The following is a 21,451-nucleotide window of genomic DNA, read 5'->3' on the forward strand; positions in this document are numbered from 1 at the left end:
TGGTAAATTAGTTGTGTAATAGGCATGATAACATGTACTTCTATTTATTCTTATGTCATGTGCCCATGTATTTTTATGAGAAGTTTTATATTTGAAATATGTCAGCATTCATTTTTCTTTCTTTCTTTCTCTCTTTGTCTCTTTCTCTCTTTCTTTCTTTTTTAACTCTCCCCATAGGAATAAGAATCTTGACAATTTCCTCATGGCATTATTGTACTATTTATCTCATTACTTGGAAAAAATAGCCCTGGAAAAGAAACCCAAAAGCTGTATGGTGTAAGTAGGACTTTGCAGTGCGCTGTAAAGTTTTATCATTGCCAGTAATAAAACTGACTTTTTTCTTTCAAGCTTTTATTTAAATTCAAGTTAGTTAACATACAGTGTAGTATTGGTTTCAGGAGCAGAATTTAGTGATTCATTACTTACATATAACACCCAGTGCTCATCACAGGTGCCCTCCTTAATGCCTATTATCTGTTTGGCCCATCCCCTCACCCACCTACCTTCCAGCAACCCTTGGTTTGTTCTCTTTAGTTAAGAGTCTCTTATGGTTTGCCTCCCTCTCTGTTTTTCTCTTATTTTATTTTTCCTTTCCTCCCCCGTATGTTCATCTGTTTTGTTTCTTAAATTCCACATATGAGTGAAATCTTACAGTATTTGTCTTTCTCTGTCTTATTTCGCTTAGCATAATACACTCTGACTCCATCCACATCATTGCAAAAGGCAAGATTTCATTCTTTTTGGTGGCTGAGTAATAGAGATGATGGAAATTTTTTAATTTTTGGAGTATGCTAAAATATTTACATGGGAGGAGTTCATTAGTTTTTAAAGCTCACTGAATAATTCAAATAGTTATTCTAACAACAAAATATTCCAGATAGTATAGACCAGCACTGCCCAGTAGAAATATAAAGAGAGCCACATATGTAATTTAAAATTTTTTCAGCAGCTAGATTTAAGAAACATAAAAGATAAAGGCGGGGGTGCCTGGCTGGTTCAGTCAGTAGAGCATACAACTCTTGATCTCAGTGTTATGAGTTTGAATCCCATGTTGGACTTAGAGAGTACTTACAAATAAAAAAATCTTAAAAAAGATAAAGGTGAAATTAAGTTTAATAATGTATTTCATTTAATGCAGTGACTCAAAAATGTCATTGAGACAAGACACGTAGTCAGTGTTATTGTATGTTATTGTAATGTATGTTATTGATGACATACTTTGCTTTTTTTTTTTTTTTGTAGTAAATCTTTGAAATCTGACACTTACTTCCTCAGTTCAGATTAACCACAGTTAGTGCTTAGTAGCCACACATGGCTCATGGCTACCATGTTGGACAGGGCAGATACAGATATTTGGTTTTATGCTTTTTATGCTTAAAACCTGCCTTATGCTTAAAAGCCCTGCTAGGGCTTTTGTAAGCATCTAATGAAAAAAACTAAGAATTAAGAAAATTAATAGATATGACCAAAATTATATTCCATATTACAGAAGAAAACAAGATTTCTTAGGCTACGTAGGAAGAATTTCACTGCTTTAGGCAGAGGTGGCTCAGAGCTGTATGGGGCAAGAATCTGGGAACTCAGAGTCCGGAGCAGAACAATGCCTCTCAGGCTTGGTGACCTTTTGCAAACCGTGGAACTTTCCAAGTGCCCAGGCTGCCCTCCCCAGTATGTGTGGAATCAACCCAATGATTTAGCTGTTAGAAATGCTGTTAGAGTCATCAATTTGTTGCTGTGGAATGTTTTTAAAATGCAAAATCCTTGTGTACAACCAAGCAGTTTGAAAACCATTTTATGGATAGATAAATATATCTGGACAGCAGTTTTGTAAAAAACCAAATAAATAATTCAGACACTGCTGGCCCAGTAAAGCCATCAAAATATACCACATCCGTGTTATTTCAAGGCTGCTTTCACTGCAGAGTGGCCAGAGCTCACGAAGGGTTTCTGTGGTGGCAAGCAAAAGGGCTCAGCTAGCTGTAGGCTCAGAAGGTGTGAGGGGTCTTATCGTCCCCCCAAAAGAACTTATTAGACTGTGGCAGCACATTCACTTATATTTTATATGGTGTTTTCTAATTCTGAGAGTTATTGCTGCTCTGGCAGAGACCTTTGTTTCATTTCTTCATTTTAGAAATAGATTAACAGAGAAATAAGGTCTCTTGGGTTTTTTTTTAAATACACTAAAACATATTAGAGTATAGTGGTATAAGGTAGACTTTTTTTAGAAGGAATCGGTTACAGAATGACAGAAAAATCCAAGTCTTAAAATGATTGGTTCCATGGGGTGCCTGGGTGGCTCAGTCAGTTAAGTGTCTGACTTCACCTCAGGTCATGGTCTCACAGATCTTGAGTTTGAGCCTCGCATCAGGCTCTGTGCTGACAGCTCAGTCTGGAACCTGCTTTGGATTCTGTGTCTTCTTCTCTCTCTGCCTTTCCCCTGCTCTCTCTCTCTCTCCCTCAAAAATAAATAAACATTAAAAAAAAAAAAAAGATTGCTTCTATGGTGTGATTCTGAAATAATTAGAATAACTTTTCACTTTCAGGCCTCCAGTAATTAGTTTACTTACTATAGTAGAAATATGGATTGTATTGAAATATCTGGACTTAAATAACTTTAAGAAAAATATTGATTCTGGTCAAATTAGTGAGGTATAACAGGGATAATGGTAGTATCCACTTTATAGAGTTATCATCCAGATTACATGAGATAATGCATATTATTTTAAACCAGAGGCTGCCACGTAGGAGGAAAGCCTTCAGCCTGTGAGGGGAGAGCTGAAAGGGCTACAAAGACATCCTTTGGAGGATTTAGATGACTAAAAGTCCCGATTCCAGAGGAAGGAGCCTTTTCCCCATTTTACAGATGAAGAAGCCAAGGCTCAGAGAGGTTAAGCGGCTGGCTGGAGACGACATGGCTCGTTGGTAGTGGAGCTGAGATGGGAGCCCAGATCTAACTCCCAGGCCTGTGCCTAAGCCACTGTGCGGTGTGTCCACACCCCCTACCAGTCAGCTAAGCTCTCTTATGCAGAGTTTATCCGTTTACACTTAGGATTTGTGACTTCTGAGCAAAGGCAAAATTATGTAATTTTTGTTTTTCATTTTTTTAAAGTTTGAGAGAGAGCAAGCGCGGGGGGAGGGGCAGAGAGAGAGAGAGAGAGAGAGAGAGAGAGAGAGAATCCCAAGTAGGCTCTGGGCTGTTAGTAGGGCTCAAACTCACGAACTGTGAGATCATGACCTGAGCCGAAATCAAGAGTCAGACAGTTAACTGATGGAAGCACCCAGGTGCCCCCGAATTCTATAGTTTTTAGAACATTGTAAGTATTTTTCAAGTTATTACAATCTTCATAATTATAATTTTTAATGGTGGCATAACTTTCCATCAAGCTAATGTGTGTTATTGACTGATTGACTTACAAGGCAGTATAGCACATATACTGGTTAAGGGTATGGACTTTGGTGCTGGCATAAATCCTAGGGGACTCATATGTTAATAAATGTCAAGTCTTTAAGTGGCACCTGGCTGTATTACTACAGTCTGCATTATTACTACTTTTTCCCTTCCATTTTATAGATTTTTGGGATTTGCCAGTTTTCCTAATAGACAAATAGATAATAATTGAATGATTATTGAATGTCTTCATGCATTAGATTTCCCCCCTTAATTTTGGATAATTTTTAAAGCTTATTTATTTATTTTGAGAGAGAAAGAGCGTGCGTGTGGGAAGGGCAGAGAGAGGGAGAGAGAGAGAATTCCAAGCAGCCTCTGCACTGCCAGCACAGAGCCTGATGCAGGGTCCGAACCCACAAACCATGAGGTCATGACCTGAGCCAAGATCAAGATTCAGATACTCAACTGACTGAGCCACCCAGGCACCCCTGGATAATTTTTTTAAGAAGGATAAATTTCCCAGAGAGGTCATTGGACCCAAGGTTATGATCAATTGTATGGTGTATGAAATTATCAATTTTTTCCCAAAGGATTGTACCTGGGCTTGTTTTAAATGCCAGGCTCTACGCAGACCTGCTAAGTCAGGATCTTGGAGAGGGCGTGGCATTAGGAATCCACACTTTCAGCGAGTATCCCAGGCAATTCTTACATATATTTTGCTTTGGAACCATTGGCCTAAAAGTTTTCAAGGCATTTTTTTTGTTGTTTTGTTTTCAACAGCAAAAGAGGCATGTTAGCTACTGGCAGCTCTGGAAAAGTCGGGGGGAAAAGGGTTGGGCTGGGAGGCTGCTGAAGGAAGCAGGGAGGTGGGCATAGTCATGGCCATTGAGGTGCAAGCGGGTGTGGGTGTAGGTGTTTGGATTATTTGAAATTGGGGCATTTCAAGTTGGAACTCACTTTATTCCAGAAACTCATTTTATTCCAGTGACTCACAAGCCTTCTCATCACATGTGATAACGTGTTGTGCTTTGAAATATCTCTATTCTTTTTTTAAAAAAAAATTTTTTTTTCTTTAACGTTTATTTTTGAGACAGAGAGAGACAGAGCATGAACGGGGGAGGGTCAGAGAGAGGGCGACACAGAATCCGAAACAGGCTCCAGGCTCTGAGCTGTCAGCACAGAGCCCGACGCGGGGCTCGAACTCACGGACCGCGAGATCATGACCCGAGCCGAAATCAGCCGCCTAACCGACTGAGCCACCCAGGCACCCCTCTCTATTATCCTTAAACCCCTTCCTCCACAGCATATCCTCATGTGGTCAGTCAGGCTCGTAGTTGACATCAGAAGGGGCAGTAATTCGTCCCTGTTGTTTAGGGTGCATTTCATTGGGTTTAAATCTTTCCGAAAATGAAAAGGCAGATAAAAAGCCAGTGACACTGCACTTTTCAATAGCAATCATTGGAATGTGTTGTGAGTAATGTTGTTTCGTACTATACTGTACTGCACAAACTTCTAAAATTAGGCTCCAGACATGCTGTAACAGGTTGTCTTTTGGAATGTTCATTTGCAATTCAATTGGAACTGGGGCAGTGTTTTCACAGGGAAGCGAGGCTGTTGTAATTGATGCCAAAGCTCCCAGATTAGTGGTCCACACATGCTTCCTCAGCAAACGCAGAACTCAGAGTAGGGAAGTGTTGAGTGGTTCAAACACTGAGCCTTTACACTTCCTTGTAACATCAGGAACCCAGGGGAGGCTGCCCTGGGAGAGTCTCCAGTAGCTCTTTCAGCAAAACAGCAGGAAAATGCGCTGCCAGCTGCCTCAGAAACCAGTATAGGTAATTTGTTAGTTGGGCTGCTGGGCTATTTGGTATAAATTAGGACTGCCTGTATGTAACGTTAGAAATACGTAGCATAAAGAATCTATAAAAAAGTGAAAATTCACCATGAACCTGAGATGCTAATTACAGTGATAACTATCAAAGCCCTCCCTCTGCCATAGCTCACATCAGCTAAATGAAAAGGTAAGTGACATGTGTTGACTCACTTGTTATTTCTTTCAAAACAGCTCACACTTCTGACTGTTCGCTGATTACTGTTGGCATTTGCCAACATTAATCCAAATGATTGTTTTCTTTTTAGGGGCCTTGTAGAGAAGAAGGAGATGGAATTGGTTATAAGGAAGTTAGAAGCAGCGCAGAATTACCTGGCACAGAAGTACTGCGTCCTTGTCCTGGGCTTGGCAATGCCTGATAAGCATCACATGTGCTGTGGGAAGTAAGTGCACCCTTACGATTTCAGGAGATCTCTACGTGTGTGCATATCCATACCCTTGAGACCCTTACATTTGACTTCTGGAGCCCTTGCAAAAGTATCCTTCCCTGGGGCGCCTGGGTGGCGCAGTCGGTTAAGCGTCCGACTTCAGCCAGGTCACGATCTCACGGTCCGTGAGTTCGAGCCCCGCGTCGGGCTCTGGGCTGATGGCTCGGAGCCTGGAGCCTGTTTCCGATTCTGTGTCTCCCTCTCTCTCTGCCCCTCCCCCGTTCATGCTCTGTCTCTCTCTGTCCCAAAAATAAATAAAAAACGTTGAAAAAAAAAATTAAAAAAAAAAAAGTTTCCTTCCCTGTTGTACAGAATAATTGGGCTCAGGTGAGACTCTGGCCCAAACACACGTGATGTCTCGTTTGAGAAAGCCAAGTGAGTATGCGAAGAACTTCAGAATCTACACTGCTTAGGTTTAAAAGACTTTTCTCTCAGCATATACTGGCTCAGTAGAATCTTGCTCTCAACCTGGAAGGCTTCCTGTGGCTGGCCAGGGTCCCCACGGTGATGAGCCGGTGTCCCAGGGGGCCCTGGGTGTGTCCTCTTCCGCTGCTCATTTTGTAGCAATAGTAGTGGGTGCAAGCTAGTAAGGTGGGGGTTATAAGATGATGCTGTTTGTGGGGAGTTGATCTTTGCCTCAGAAGGACAGTTTATATATTACTGTAATTAAAATTTATCTTTTAAAGTTTATATTGAGAGTGTGTGTGTGCGCATGTGCACATGCACAGGCAGGGGAGGGGCAGAGAGAGAATTCCAAGCAGGCTCCACACTGTCAGTGCGGAGCCTGGCTTGGGGCTCCATCTCATGAACCATGTGATAATGATCTGAGCAGATTCAAGAGTCAGAAGCTTAACTGACTGAGACACCCAAGCACCCCTCTGTAATTAAAATTTAAAAGCATCTTATTACAGAAGAGTTGGGAGGCATTGGAGGGAAAACTCTGATCCTTAAACACCGACCCCCTCCCCCCAAATCTCCTCCTCTGAGCAGTTTCACAACAGGCTCGAGGGCCACACCACGGCCGTGGCCCTAACTCTTATTTTTAACTTTATAGGCAAAGAACACAATTCATGGTTTCTCTCCGCATTCCCCACGTTTTCAAGATACAGATATTTCTTTTTTTTTTTTTTTTTCCCAACGTTTTTAATTTATTTTTGGGACAGAGAGAGACAGAGCATGAACGGGGGAGGGGCAGAGAGAGAGGGAGACACAGAATCGGAAACGGGCTCCAGGCTCCGAGCCATCAGCCCAGAGCCTGACGCGGGGCTCGAACTCACGGACCGCGAGATCGTGACCTGGCTGAAGTCGGACGCTTAACCGACTGCGCCACCCAGGCGCCCCTCAAGATACAGATATTTCTATATGCTTTGTTCATGTTCTGTATTTTCTGTGTCCCTTATTCTCTTATTCTGCTTACATAATTTCACCTACCACTTTGAATAGCCACTATAGTTACTCTACCGTGTAATACACCAGTTTGTTTCACCATTCCTTCTGTGCATGCTTATTATGTGGTTTCAGTTTTTCTGCTTTGTGATATTTCTGCATTGGATATCTTTACATAAACTACTTTGTCCATTTGGGCTATTTATTTATGGCTTATTGCCCAGAATGTATTTACCTAGAAGGCATGGACAGTTTCCTAGCTCTTGTTACATATTGCCAGATGTTCTCCAAAAAGGTTAAACCATTTTGTATCACCATCAGCAGCAAGCGTACCTAGCTCTATTAGTTTGATTTTTTTGATAGCTTGCAGTTGTATAAAAAGCTTACAGCTATTTGACTTTTGAATATCTTTCATGAGTTTGGAGTCTGTGCTCTTTTTCTGTATAAAATAACTTATTGCCTGATTATTATATTTGTTGTTAAAATTAATTATTGCCGCATTTAGTGTTAACCATTTATCAAGTAGAAACTGGGTATTTGTATAATTTATGTTTCATGTAGCAAAGATTTCCTATTTGTTTTTCTAGTTTGTTGCTTTCCTTTTTTTTTTTTTTTTAAATTTTTTTTTCAACGTTTTTTTATTTATTTTTGGGACAGAGAGAGACAGAGCATGAACGGGGGAGGGGCAGAGAGAGAGGGAGACACAGAATCGGAAACAGGCTCCAGGCTCCAAGCCATCAGCCCAGAGCCTGACGCGGGGCTCGAACTCACGGACCGCGAGATCGTGACCTGGCTGAAGTCGGACGCTTAACCGACTGCGCCACCCAGGCGCCCCTGTTGCTTTCCTTTTGATGTTTATGTGTTTACACATTATGAAAATGTTAAGAATTTTTGTTCATTTGAACATTTATACCTTGTTTCTTTTTTTAAATTTCTTTTTAAAAAATTAATTTATTTTTTTAATCTACATCCAAGTTTGTTAGCATATACTGCAACAATGATTTCAGGAGTAGATTCCTTAATGCCCTTTACCCATTTAGCCCATCCCCCCCCTCCCACAACCCCTCCAGTAACCCTCTGTTTGTTCTCCATATTTAAGAATCTCTTATATTTTGTCCCCCTCCCTGTTTTTATATTATTTTTGCTTCCCTTCCCTTGTGTTCATCTGTTCTGTATCTTAAAGTCCTCATATGAGTGAGGTCATGTGATATTTGTCTTTCTCTGACTAGTTTTGCTTAGCATATAATACCCTCCAGTTCCATCCACATAGTTGCAAATGGCAAGATTTCATTCTTTTTGATTGCCAAGTAATACTCCATTGTGTGTGTGTGTGTGTATATATGTGTGTGTGTGTGTGTGTGTGTGTGTGTGTGTGTATATTACATCTTCTCTATCCATTCATAAACCAATGGACATTTGGGCTCTTTCCATACTTTGACTACTGTTGATAGTGCTGCTGTAAACATTGGGGTGCATGTGCCCCTTTGAAACAGCACACCTGTATCCCTTGGGTAAATACCTAGTAGTGCAATTGCTGGGTCATAGGGTAGTTCTATTTTTAATTTTTTGAGGAACCTCCAGACTGTTTTCCAGAGTGGCTGCTCCAGCTTGCATTCCCACTAAGAATGCAAAAGAGATCCTCTTTCTCCACATCCACGCTAACATCTGTTGTTGCCTGAGTTGTTAATGTTAGCCATACTGACAGGTGTGAGGTGGTATCTCACTGTGGTTTTGATTTCTATTTCCCTGATGATCAGTGACGTGGAGCATTTTTTCATGTGTTGGTTAGCCATCTGAATGTCTTTGGAGAAGTGTCTATTCATGTCTTTTTCCATTTCTTCACTGGATTATTTGTTTTTTGGGTGTTGAGTTTTATAAGTTCTCTATAGATTTTGGATACTAACCCTTTATCTGATATATCATTTGCAAATATCTTCTCCCTTTCTGTCGGTTGCCTTTTAGTTTTGCTGATTGTTTCCTTCTCTGTGCAGAAGCTTTTTATTTTGATGAGGTCCCAGTAGTTCATTTTTGCTTTTGTTTCCCTTGCCTCTGGAGACGTGTTGAGTAAGAAGTTGCTGTGGCCAAGGTCAAAGAGGTTTTTGCCTGCTTTCTCCTCTAGGATTTTGATGGCTTCCTGTCTTACATTTAGATCTTTCATCCATTTTGAGTTTATTTTTGTGTATGGTGTAAGAAAGTGGTCCAGATTCATTCTTCTGCATGTCGCTGTCCAGTTTTCCCAGCACCATTTGCTGAAGAAACTGTCTTTATTCCATTGGATATTCTTTCCTGCTTTGTCAAAGACTAGTTGGCCATACGTTTGTGGATCCATTTCTGGGTTCTCTATATTGTTCCATTGATCTGATTGTCTGTTTTTGTGATTTTTTTTTTAACAAATGTTTTAAATGTTTATTTTTGAGAGAGAGACAGAGACAGAGAGAGCAGGGAAGGGGCAGAGAGAGAGGGGGACAGAGGATCTGAAGCGGGCTCTGTGCTGACAGCAGGGAGCCTGATGGGGGATTTGAACACATAAACCTGAGCTGAAGTCAGACACGTGACCAACTGAGATACCCAGACGCCCTTGTTTCTGATGCTATTCAAAAGTCATATAAGTTCATCATCAGCTTTCCAATTTCCTTTTCAATCACTTGTAAAATTTCTTTTTCTCATCATTACTCTAATTTCTTCTGTCTGCAAATTGTCATTTCAAATTGAGAAAACTAGACTTTGTGGTTTGTATTAGTCAGCTCGGCTGCCATAACAAATTACCACAGACTGAATGCCTTAAACATCAGAAATTTTATTTTCTCATAGTTCTGAAGCTTGGAAGTCCGAGATCAGGAGGCCAGCCTTGTCGAGTTCTGGTGAGGGCCCCCTTCTTGGCTTGCAGATAGCTGCCTTCTCACTGGGCCCTTGTTGGTGGAAAGAGAGAGCCCTGGTCTCTCCTTCTTTCCTTTTTTTTTTTTTTAACATTTATTTATTTTCGAGACAGAGAGAGACAAAGTATGAACGGGGGAGGGTCAGGGAGAGGGAGACACAGAATCTGAAACAGACTCCAGGCTCTGAGCTGTCAGCACAGAGCCCGACTCGGGGCTCGAACTCACGGACCTCGAGATCATGACCTGAGCTGAAGTCAGCCGCTTAACCGGCTGAGCCACCCAGGCGCCCCAGCCTTCTTTCCTTTTTTAAATGTTTATTTACTTTTGAGAGAGAGAGAGCAGGGGAGGGGCAGAGAGAGGGAGATAGGATTGGAAACCAGAAACGGGCCCTATGCTGATAGCAGAGAGCCCAGAGAGCCCCATATAGGGCTTGATCTCACAAGGCCTGAGCTGAAGTCAGACGCTTAACCAACTGAGTCCCCAGGTGCCTCCTTTTTTCTTGACACTAATCCCATCATGGGGATTCTACCCTCATGATGTCATCTGAACCTAATTACTAAGACCCTACCTCTAAATGCTATCACAATGGGGGTTGTTAAGGCTTCAACATATGAATTTGGGGGTGGGGCTGGGAGACACAAACCTTCAGTCCACAACAAAGTTAAAAAAACACCTACTCTAAAAAAATAATTGAATTGCCAATATTTAATGTTTACTCTTTAAAAGCACATGTGCATGCAGTAAGACTAATTTTGAGATTAAAAAAACCCAAACTATAAATAATTATATCATAATTAGAGATTTTATCATATCTTTTAGTTCTGTGGATATAGAATCTACACTTAAGTTATTTTTTTTAAGATAAATTCTCTCTTTTTTTTAATGTTTAATTTTGAGAGAGAGAGAGAGAGCAGGAGAGGGGCAGAGAGAGATGGAGACACAGAATCTGAAGCAGGATCCAGGCTTTGAGCTGTCAGCACAGAGCCCAATGTGGGGCTCAAAATCACAAACTGCGAGGTCATGACCTGAGCCAAAGTCAGATGGTTGACTGAACCACCCAGGCATCCCAAGTTGTTATACTTGGAATGGTACATTTTTATTACAATCTAATTTTTATACAAACTTTAAAAGAACTCATTATGTTTGAAAGATAGTGATTGCCTTAGTTTACTACGAGTTAATCACCAGGAGGTGCTGGTCTTTTTGCAACATCACCTGCTTTTCTCCTGCCTGCCAGATAGCAGTTTGGAGAAGAATCCATTTAGAGCTTACCACCTACCATTCACATAACAGATTCCATACAGGTCAAAGAGGCAAACAAAGGATATTGAGGAAAACAGATTATAAGCATGTTTTTGCCAGTAAAAGTTGTTAATTGGCCATGGGTGTTGATTATATCCTCCAGTGGAGTTTTTATTGTTCTTTGGCTATTTTTTTATTTTTTATTTTTTTAATGTTTATTTATTATTGAGAAACAGAGACAGAGCATGAGCAGGGGAGGGGCAGAGAGAGGAGGAGACACAGAATCGGAAGCAGGCTCCAGGCTCTGAGCTCTTAGCACAGAGCCTGATGCAGGGCTTGAATTCACAAACCGGAGATCATGACCTGAGCCGAAGACGGGCTTAACTGACTGAGCCACCCAGGCGCCCCTTTGGCTGTTTTTATGTAGAAGATGAGGACAGTTTTTGCCAGTTAAGAGTGATTTTTTTTTTTAATTTTTTTTTTTTCAACGTTTTTTATTTATTTTTTTGGGACAGAGAGAGACAGAGCATGAACGGGGGAGGGGCAGAGAGAGAGGGAGACACAGAATCGGAAACAGGCTCCAGGCTCCGAGCCATCAGCCCAGAGCCTGACGCGGGGCTCGAACTCACGGACCGCGAGATCGTGACCTGGCTGAAGTCGGACGCTTAACCGACTGCGCCACCCAGGCGCCCCGAGTGATTTTAACATATCTTTATTTCACTTCCAATGTGAATAAGTTGATATTCTCATGAGAACATCCTCATGTGTATTTTCTGACTTTTTTTTGTCTAATATATGCACACTTAATACTGGACTAGGACATCTTACACTATTTGTCTCTGGAGTTAAATTAAAGACTTCAGAGGAACCAGCAATTTGGGGGCTGTTAATTTTGTGCTTTCATGTTTCTTGAGAAGTAGGAGGACATGCCTTTCTATTCTAAATACATCTGTAAAATCCTGATATTGAGCAGGCTTTGGCACGATTTTGATGAACATATTCAGTAAAAGATCTCTGTTTTCCAGGATAGATAAGAAAACCTCTCTCTATGTGGCTCCCGCCATAGAATTAGATGTATTCTTTGGTTATGGCCAATTTGGGCTCCACCCCCATCTGTACCCTAGGATTTCCACCTCCCTCCTTTGCAGCTGGCACCTCATGGCTGACCAGAGAGGCTGGTGTGCAGATGAGCATAAGGAGAAAGGGGTTCATTAAAGCTCAGTCTATAAATCATCCTTAAGCCCCATTCCCTATTCCCTCCCCCCCAGTCACATGCAGTAGGGCCTCTTTCCCCTCCCCCCAAATACATTCCTTTTATATTTCTCTTCCTTTGTGCAGACTAACCCTTGACCCTCCTTTAAACCCAGTTTCACCCAAAGCAGCATGGGGAATGGGAACATAACATGACATAAGTGGGAATCATAACTTTTCTTCTCTTGGGACCGGAACCCTTTAGGTTTGGCCCTAGGCTTTTTTTTTTTTTTTTCCAGGAATGACTAAAAATATGATCTATTTTCTTCATTTTGGCTTAGTGCTAAGAGTCTAATGTAGCAAGAAGGAATAAGAAAGCATGCTAATAGGCCACTGAAAATCTGTGGATTTATCGCCAAGCTGGCTTTCCCCTCTTTCCTTTGGAGCCTGCCCTCGCAGGTGAAATGTGCAGCATTTTTGCTGACTAGCTTGGTAGCAATTTGCCACATGTGGCTGTTGAGCCCTTGGAATGTAGCTGGTCCATATTTAAAGGTGCCATAAATGTAAAACATACACTGTACAGAAAAGTCTAAAAATGGATGAAATACCTCATTAATCATTCTAAAATATTGATTACATATTAAAATGATAATATTTGAGGGTTTGGATACAATAAATGTATTGTTAAAATTAATTACACATGTTTCTTTTTACTGTGGCTACCAGAAATTTTAAAATTACATTTGTGGGGGCACCTGGGTGGCTCAGTCAGTTGAGTGTCTGACTCTTGATTTCGGCTCAGGTCATGATCCAGGGTCGTGGGATTGAGCCCCGTATTGGGCTTCATGTTGAGTGTGGAGCCTGCTTAAGATTCTCTCTCCCTCTCCCTCTCTCTCTCTCTGTCTCTCTTTCTGTCTTTCTCTCTCTCTCTCTTTCTCTCTCTCTCTCTCTCGCTCAGTCGGTTAAGTGTCTGGCTCAGGTTATGATCTCATGGTTCATGAGTTCGAGCCCTGCATTGGGCTCTGTGCTGACAACTCAGAGCCTGGGGCCTGCTTCAGATTCTGTGTCCCCCCACTCTCTCTTCCCTTCCCCTGCTCGTGCTCTGTGTGTCTCTCTCTCTCTCAAAAATAAATAAACATTAAAAAAATTTTTTTTAGACCCTATTTCAATTTGAGGATTTGGAGTGTTTAAATTTGTTATTTATACTCAGTAAAATTTGAAATTTATAATTTATAATTATTATGTACCTAACATAAAAATTATGAAATAAAATTGAAAAGAAAAACGACTCAAAATTCACTAAGAGATGAATTTGCAGATCAAACTAGGAGGTTCCCAAATGTGCTCATTTTCTGCCTCCATTTCCTGGACTCATTTCAGGTTTATATGTGGAGCTAAATCAGAATGGTAAGAAGAAGCCTGTTATATTTTGTACTTGATTTCCACAGTGTAGGCTACATTAGTTTGCTTTAGGCTTTAAGGGAGAAGAAGTCCCAGTTTTATGGCAACTTGAGGGGAAGGAGAAGAGGTTCATGGTACCTTCTCTTCTAACGTTTAAAAAGAGAAGAAAAAAAGAAAAGAGGGGAAAGTGTGTGTTTCCTGTGCAATCTCTGTGTCATTTCAAAACCTCACTAAGATGGTGCTGGTTTGAGTTGTACAAACGCAAGTGCTGCTCTCAGTCTTCTCCCAGAAGGCAAGCTGACTTGGTATTCCAGAAACTGAGTTTGGTTGGTTTGTCTGCAGGGTGCCTGGTTTCAGCTGGCAGAGGCCGTGGAAGGGGGGAAATGCCACATGAGCACTCCTGTCAGGTGGGGGCCTCAGGTGGCACAGAAGGACGCCGAGGCTTGTCCCGAAAGCTTGTGCTGGGCTCTGTAGTTTAACGTTTTTATTCTGCAAAATATTCTAAAGGAAAAGCTTTTTTCTCTAGCATTCTGGTTACAGGGACAATTGTGGAGCTGTGACAGGCCCAAGTTCTAGTACAGACTCTGTCCCTAATTAAATATGTCTTTGGACTTCAGTCTCCTCAGCTGTAAAGTGAGAATGATAATGCTGACTACACCATAGGGATCTTATGAGGACTAAATATGATCATTTAAATGGTTTAGCATAATGCTTGCCACATAGTCCGTACTTCGTACACGCTCACTGTGGTTATTGCCTTAGCTCCTTGTTGAAGACTTGCACGTGAGGAAACCAGTGTGTGAATGAAGATGCTGCAGGAGGGGAGGGGTCCACCCCGGTAAAAGCTGAACCACTTCTTCAGTGTTTCCCTCAAATAGAGGGCTAACGTAGGCTCGCACAGATCATGCAGTCCCTGTGAGAAGGCTGGAGGTCCTGAGGGGTTTGGGTCTTCTGGCCCAGACCACCAGAGTTCAGGACGGTTCTTGAAAGTCTGATAACAAGGGCCAATCCTTGGAGTCTCTGGCTCTGAAAGCAAGAAGCAGAAGCGAGACCAGAATCAGCCTTGGAGTGCCTGGGTCTAGCGTCGGCCCCCTTGAGGGATCAAGTGATTGAAGGTGCACGGCCCTTCTCCATCAGTTCTCCAGTCCTCCGCCGGCCATGCCTGCTGTCCTCAGGCTGGGAATCAGAACTAGAATGGCCCATCTTAGGGAGGGGGCCAAGCTCAGTAAGCGTGCCCATGTCAGTACAGTATCCTTAACATTGAATTTGTGTTACAAGGACTCCTGAGCAGATGCCTGCCTTTGGGAGACAAGGCTCAGCGTGCATACTGCATCTAGAAGGAAGAGCACACTGCTGTCCCAGTCGACTAGACATTTTTGAAAATATTTTTTTATCATTTTCTTTTTGTTTAAGATTTGATTCTTTGTCTTTTTCTCCATTTTAGCTTTACCCTCTAGTTCTTTATTTCCCTACCTAGTAACACCCCGTGTTACCTCCTTACCACCTTCCCGCTCTCGGAGAGCTTACTCCCCGACGCTCACATCACCAAAAAAACGTTCATTTCCTGCTGTCTTGTTTATCCTGAATTTGCATTGGGTGTTGATGTGGATAACCTAAGAAGTTGAAGAAAAAGATAACTGGGATTCATCAATGCCTTTTGATAGCATTTATGCGGCTAAATAGCCTTGGGGCCACAGGTATTGATCCTTTTGAAGATAGGGGCTTGCCCAGATCGCTGAAAGATTGAACTTCCCTTTCCACGTATAGTTGTGATTTTTTGTATTGCAGGGAGAAAAGATCAGATACACAGAAAGACTGGAAATTCTTTGAGGTGAGTCAGTTACCTTTTGGGGCTTTTCTCTCTTATATGAAACATGAAGTAGACCAAGAACCAATAGCCATGTGTCAGGCACTTATTTTTAGTGAATATCTTTTCTTCAAAGGATGCTAACAAGCTGTATGGCATCTCTTAAATTTTCCTCCTGCAAAGGTGAGTACATGTGTAATTTGCCACCACTTTTCAGGAATGTGCAGAATTGGGTTATCTGGGTTTGTGTCTGCTTAGCAATGTTCTATAGACAGGTGAGAGTTCCTACCACCATAGCTGTGCACTGTGATTCTTGTCTGTTTTCTGTTGTAGTCCTTTTACACTTTCTGTACATATGTAGCTTGGATTGTGTTCCGACGTCAACACTTCACAGAGATTGAGGAAGAAATAGGAAGGCTCTTTCGTACCAATATGTTCAACATTCCTCGGAGGAAGCGTGAGGAGGAGGAATCAGGAGGGGAAAAGAAACGCATGACTTTTGTACAATTCAGGTATGACATTTTGACTTTCCAAAGCTCGAGAACATTTCTAGAAAACTGGATGATGTAACCTAAATGTTACCTCTTCCCACCCAGGAGAATGATGGCGAAACGCCCAGCAATTAAAAAAGCCATTAACATGCGCTCTCCAGTCATGTCTACTCTGCTGCCATCTCTCAGAGAAAAAGCTCAGAATATCTTTGAGAAAAAGTATCATCAAGGAGTCGTCAAACTCCCGGCCCCGATGCAAGAGCACATGGAAAGTCTGGACTCTGTGCTCATGCCAAAGTAAGTGGTCCAAGGAGAGAGAAAGGAGAGTCCTGGGTTGTGTGCTAGGTTGGGCTGGGAGGGGCAGGGGTTTTAGACGCCGTGCCAAGGCCAGAAAGTTGAACGAAGATGAAAGCACCACCTTCCTACCCACCCCCTCCCCTCTCTACCTGCTTCCTTTCCCAGGCAGCTCTCGGTACACCCATCTAGACTAGAAAACATTGCTAGAAAGTTATGCTAGCCTTCAAATAGTTCTCATTTGGAGGAGGGAGTAGCAAACTCCATAAGCTGAGGGTTTTCCATTAGAAGACATATCTCTGGTAAGTGTGAAGAGAACCATTACAAAATCTTACTGTGGGCTGCTTTTGGACCCCTATTTAAAATCACAGTGGTAGTTCATGGAAACGGAAAACTTCTATGTGTGTGTGTAATATGTGCATGTGTGTACGTATGTGTGTAGCTTACACACAAGCACACAACCACAGCCATACACCTCATTCTTTGGCCACACTGCTTCAGCTATACCAATAATTCTTTTCACAGAGTTGGCATCTTGGGGGAGCCTCGATGTCAGTTCAACCCCCATACCCTCCTCCCCCTCGTACCAGAAGAAAACAAAAGAATGTCTGGGATACATTCTTCCCTGATAGAAAGAAATAACACGACGATCCAGGATACACTGGACTTGGTCACGAGAACATTGTCCTCTCAAACAACATTCCCTAAATAACCTGGTACATTCCAGTTCTGTAATTAAGTCCCTGCATTTGAAGTAAACTACTTCAACTTAATCACTTTATATAGGACTAATATTTATTATTATTACACTTTTTAAATTGTTCAAATTATTTTGTTAAAAGTTCAACAGTGGACTATTAAAAGAAATTTCAGAAAGCTCTTGAAAAGCTCATTTTCCTATATTTACTAGTTTGCTTTGTTATTTAGTTACTTCCTTGGCTTCTATGTGACTATTTAGAGTAACGTATTAGAACGTTTAACCAGTGTTCTAGTAGACTAGTGAAGAGACAGTCTGTTTAGGGGGCGACTGGGTGGCTCAGTTGGTTGAGCATCCGACTTCAACTCATGTCACGATCTTGCAGTTCGTGAGTTCAAGCCCAACGTTGGGCTTGCTGCTGTCAGTGCAGAGCCTGCTTCGGCTCCTCTGTCTCCCTTTCTCTCGCCACTCCCCTGCTTGTGCTCTCTCAAAAATAAATAAAACACCTAAAAAAATAAACATTCTGTTTATTTGTTTCTAAGTTCATTTTTACTTTATGAGAGTATCTGGTACATTTGAAAATGAAATTTTATAAGGGAAATAAAATGTTTTTAAAATTAAATCTCGATGGCTATATTATTTTTCACATTGAGATATAAAGTATATCTTGTTCATTTCAAAGCCTTTTAACATATACGTTTCATTCATTCTTTTGTTTACTCATTTGACAACAAATATGTATTGAGCCTCTGCTCTAAGTGTGCATGGATGGCTTAGTTGGTTAAGCGTCCAACTTCGGCTTAGGTCATGAACTCACAGTTCATGAATCCGAGGCCTATGTTGGGCTCTGTGCTGAAAGCTCAGAGCCTGGAGCCTGCTTAGGATTCTGTTTCCCTCTCTCTCTGCCCCTCCCCAGTTCTCACTCAGTCTCTCTCTGTCTCTCAAAAATAAACATTAAAAAAAAAAAAAAAAAAAAAGCCTCTGCTCCATCCAAAACCTTGTGGTGGGTTATGTAGGGAAAAGGGATCATCAAGACAGAGACCATATCCTCAGGTCTGGATAGTAGAGAAGATAAATAAAATACACACCTGCTCACAAGACAATTTTAAATGTATTAGAGGCCATGAAAGAGATAAAAACCAAGTGCCGTAAGAGGACCGAGCAGAAGAACAATCACTTCTAGGGGGACTGGGAGCATTCTGACTCGAATTTGGCTTTGCAGGGATTGGGTGACACTAAAGGGGGACTTCCAGTCAAGAAAGAACGTGTGCAAGGACACAGAGATGAAAAAGTGTGCCCTGTGAGGAAAGGCAAGAGCACAGTGGAGCAGAATGCAAAGGACAGCTAAATGTCCACTAGGGAGTGAGTTGGATGTTATCTGGCAGACGACGATTAGAAATCACTCGGGAAAGCACTCCACTATGTGGAATACAGAGCCACTGGTTCTATGTTACCATTTTAAAGTCCTGTAGGAGTTTCACCTGTTAAAACAACTGGATTGAATTAACCTTTCTGTGGTCACAAAGTTTATCCTCAAGCTTCAAAATCCTCCTCGGGCACCTGGGTGGCTCCGTTGGTTAAGCGTCTGACTCTTCATTTCAGCTCAGGTCATGATCTCTCAGGTTCGTGAGATCGAGCCCTGCATTGGGCTCTCTGCTGACAGCATGGAGCCTGCTTGGGATTCTCTCTCTCCTTCTCTCTCTGCCCCTCCTCCACTTGCACATGTGCTCTCTCTTGCTCTCTCAAAATAAACATTAAAAAAAAAAAAATCCTCCTGTTAGCCTTTACCTAAAAATGCGTTCATTTCACAGAGAAAACTGGACACCTTCCCCAGATTTAACATCAAGAGCAGAGGCACATCAACTCCAGCCTACGGCTAACGCAGGATGGCTTCAACATACCCTCTGTCTTCATGCTGTTATTCTTTACCATCCAAGTCAATTCTGGTGACGACTCCCATTAAAACTGCAAAGTTTTGGGGCGCCTGGGTGGCGCAGTCGGTTAAGCGTCCGACTTCAGCCAGGTCACGATCTCGCGGTCCGTGAGTTCGAGCCCCGCGTCAGGCTCTGGGCTGATGGCTCGGAGCCTGGAGCCTGTTTCCGATTCTGTGTCTCCCTCTCTCTCTGCCCCTCCCCCGTTCATGCTCTGTCTCTCTCTGTCCCAAAAATAAATAAAAAACGTTGAAAAAAAAAAATTAAAAAAAAAAAAAAACTGCAAAGTTTTTATCAAAATCACGGGCTATGAACTAACTTTTGTTGGACTTTTACGTAGAGAATTTGGTTATAATACACTCCGTCATGACAAGTTTCTATCTAGAATATGTTGACATGGTTTTATTTTTGGTTTTTATTTTTTTATATTTAAAAATGTTTAAACATTTTTTAATGTTTATTTTTGAGAGAGAGACAGACACAGAGGCACAGAGTGTGAGCAGGGGAGGAGAAGAGAGAGAGGGAGACACAGAATCCAAAGCAGGCTCCAGGATCTGAGCTGTCAGCACAGAGCCTGACCCGAGGCTCGAACTCATGAACCGGCAGATCATGACCTGAGCTGAAGTCAGACACTTAACCGACTGAGCCACCCAGGTGCCCCTAGTTTTTGATATTTTAAAATAAAACCTGGGAATTATGAGACTTTTATAACTATCTTTCCTAGGGTGTTAGGCTTTTCTCTACCTCCCTTCTGAACGAGGCTTTGGTGTACATCATTTATCAATTCCTTCATTTGTTTACTCATTTTTTCATTCCATAGTTGGTATATCCCCACTCTGTGCTGGGTACCATGTTTGGTGCTAGGAATTCAGTGTGGAAAAAATATAGCCAGCTCTGACTTGGAACCAACAAGTCTTGGGGAGAGACAGACGGGAAACATACTCAGATATTGAACTAATCAAGTGGGGATGAATACCGCACAAGAGAAAAAGAATGCCAAGAGTGTGTAACCAGAGACTTGCTGGTATGTGAGAAACAGGCAGGGGAAGGAGAAGTCACCCCTGAGGAAGTAAGACTCGAAGACACACGGGATCAGAGCAGTGGGAAGCGAGGAGGGGAGTACTCCTAACTGTATTAGTTACCTATTGCTGTGAAACAAATTACCCCAAAACATAGTGGCTTAAAAAGAGTAACATTTATTGTCTCACAGTTTCTGTGGATCAGGGATCTGGGTTTTTCATATATGACCTCTCTTATGTTGAGACATGTTCCCTCTAGACCTACTTTGCAGAGGGCTTTTTTCATGAATGGATGCTGTACTTTGTCAAATGCTTTTTCTGTGTCTATTGAAATTATATGGTTTTTATTCTTTATTATTGATGTGCTGTATCACATCGACTGATTTTTGAGTATTGAACCACCTTTGCAACCCAGGAATAAATATCATTTGCTTGTGATAAGTGAGTTTTTAAATGTATTGTTGGATTTGGTTTGCTACTATTTTGTTGAGGATTTATGCATCTGTGTTCATTATAGATATTGGCCTGTAGTTCTCTCTCTCTCTCTCTCTCTCTCTCTCTCTCTCTCTCTCTCTCGTGGTATCTCTATCTGATTTTGATATCAGGGTAATGCTGGCCTCATAAGATGAATATGGAAGTTTTCCTTCTTTTTCTATTTTTTGGAATACTTTGAGAAGAATAGGTATTAACTCTTCTTTAAATGTTTGGTAGAATTTGCCTTTGAAGCCATCTGGTCCTGGACTTTTGTTTGTTGGGAGATTGTTGAATACTGGTTCAATTTCTTTGCTGGTAATCAGACTGTTCAAATTTTCTATTTTGTCCTGTTTCAGTTTTGGTAGGTTGTACATTTCTAGGAATTTATCCATTTCTTCTTGGTTGTCCCAATTTGTTGGCATATAGTTTTTCACAATATTCTCTTGTAATTGTTTGTATTTCTGTGGTGTTGGTTGTTATTTCTCCTCTCATTTGTGATTTTATTTATTTGGGATTTTTCTCTTTTTTTCTTGATAAGCCTGACCAGAAGTTTATCAATTTTAATGACCTTTTTTCAAAGAACCAGTTCCTGGTTTCATTGATCTATTTTATTGTTTGTTTGTTTGTTTTAGTTTCCATATCATTTATTTCTGCTCTAATCTTTATTATTTCCTTCCTTCTGCTTGTTTTAAGTTTTGTTTGTTCTTTTTATAGCTCCTTTAGGTGTAAGGTTAGGTTGTTTATTTGAGATTTTTCTAGCTTCTTGAGATAAGGCTGTATTGCTATAAAGTCTCTATTGGAACCACTTTTGCTGTATCCCAAACGTTTTGAAACATTGTGTTTTCATTTTCATTTGTTTCCATGTACTTTATAATTTCTTTTTTATTTCTTGGTTTACTCATTCATTGTTTAGTAGCATGCTATTTATGTCTATG

General features: G+C 41.4%; 1 protein-coding gene across 3 annotated transcripts in view; it reads left to right on the forward strand.

The window, feature by feature from the left end:
- The window catches only part of PPP1R36 (protein phosphatase 1 regulatory subunit 36), a 48,411-nt gene that overhangs the window by 13,863 nt on the left and 13,097 nt on the right, over nt 1-21,451 (forward strand). For 2 of the 3 annotated variants that reach the window (XM_058739307.1, XM_058739310.1), the window contains exons 6-10: nt 178-276; nt 5,528-5,662; nt 15,592-15,634; nt 15,944-16,122; nt 16,207-16,398. In XM_058739307.1, the coding sequence (XP_058595290.1) occupies nt 178-276; nt 5,528-5,662; nt 15,592-15,634; nt 15,944-16,122; nt 16,207-16,398 (648 nt within the window). Of the gene's footprint in view, nt 1-177; nt 277-5,527; nt 5,663-15,591; nt 15,635-15,943; nt 16,123-16,206; nt 16,399-16,920; nt 17,612-21,451 lie in introns of those variants that run through there. The other variant, XM_058739309.1, reaches the window with a different exon arrangement.

Source organism: Neofelis nebulosa, chromosome 7, assembly GCF_028018385.1.
Source record: "Neofelis nebulosa isolate mNeoNeb1 chromosome 7, mNeoNeb1.pri, whole genome shotgun sequence".
NCBI classification, from domain to species: domain Eukaryota; kingdom Metazoa; phylum Chordata; class Mammalia; order Carnivora; family Felidae; genus Neofelis; species Neofelis nebulosa.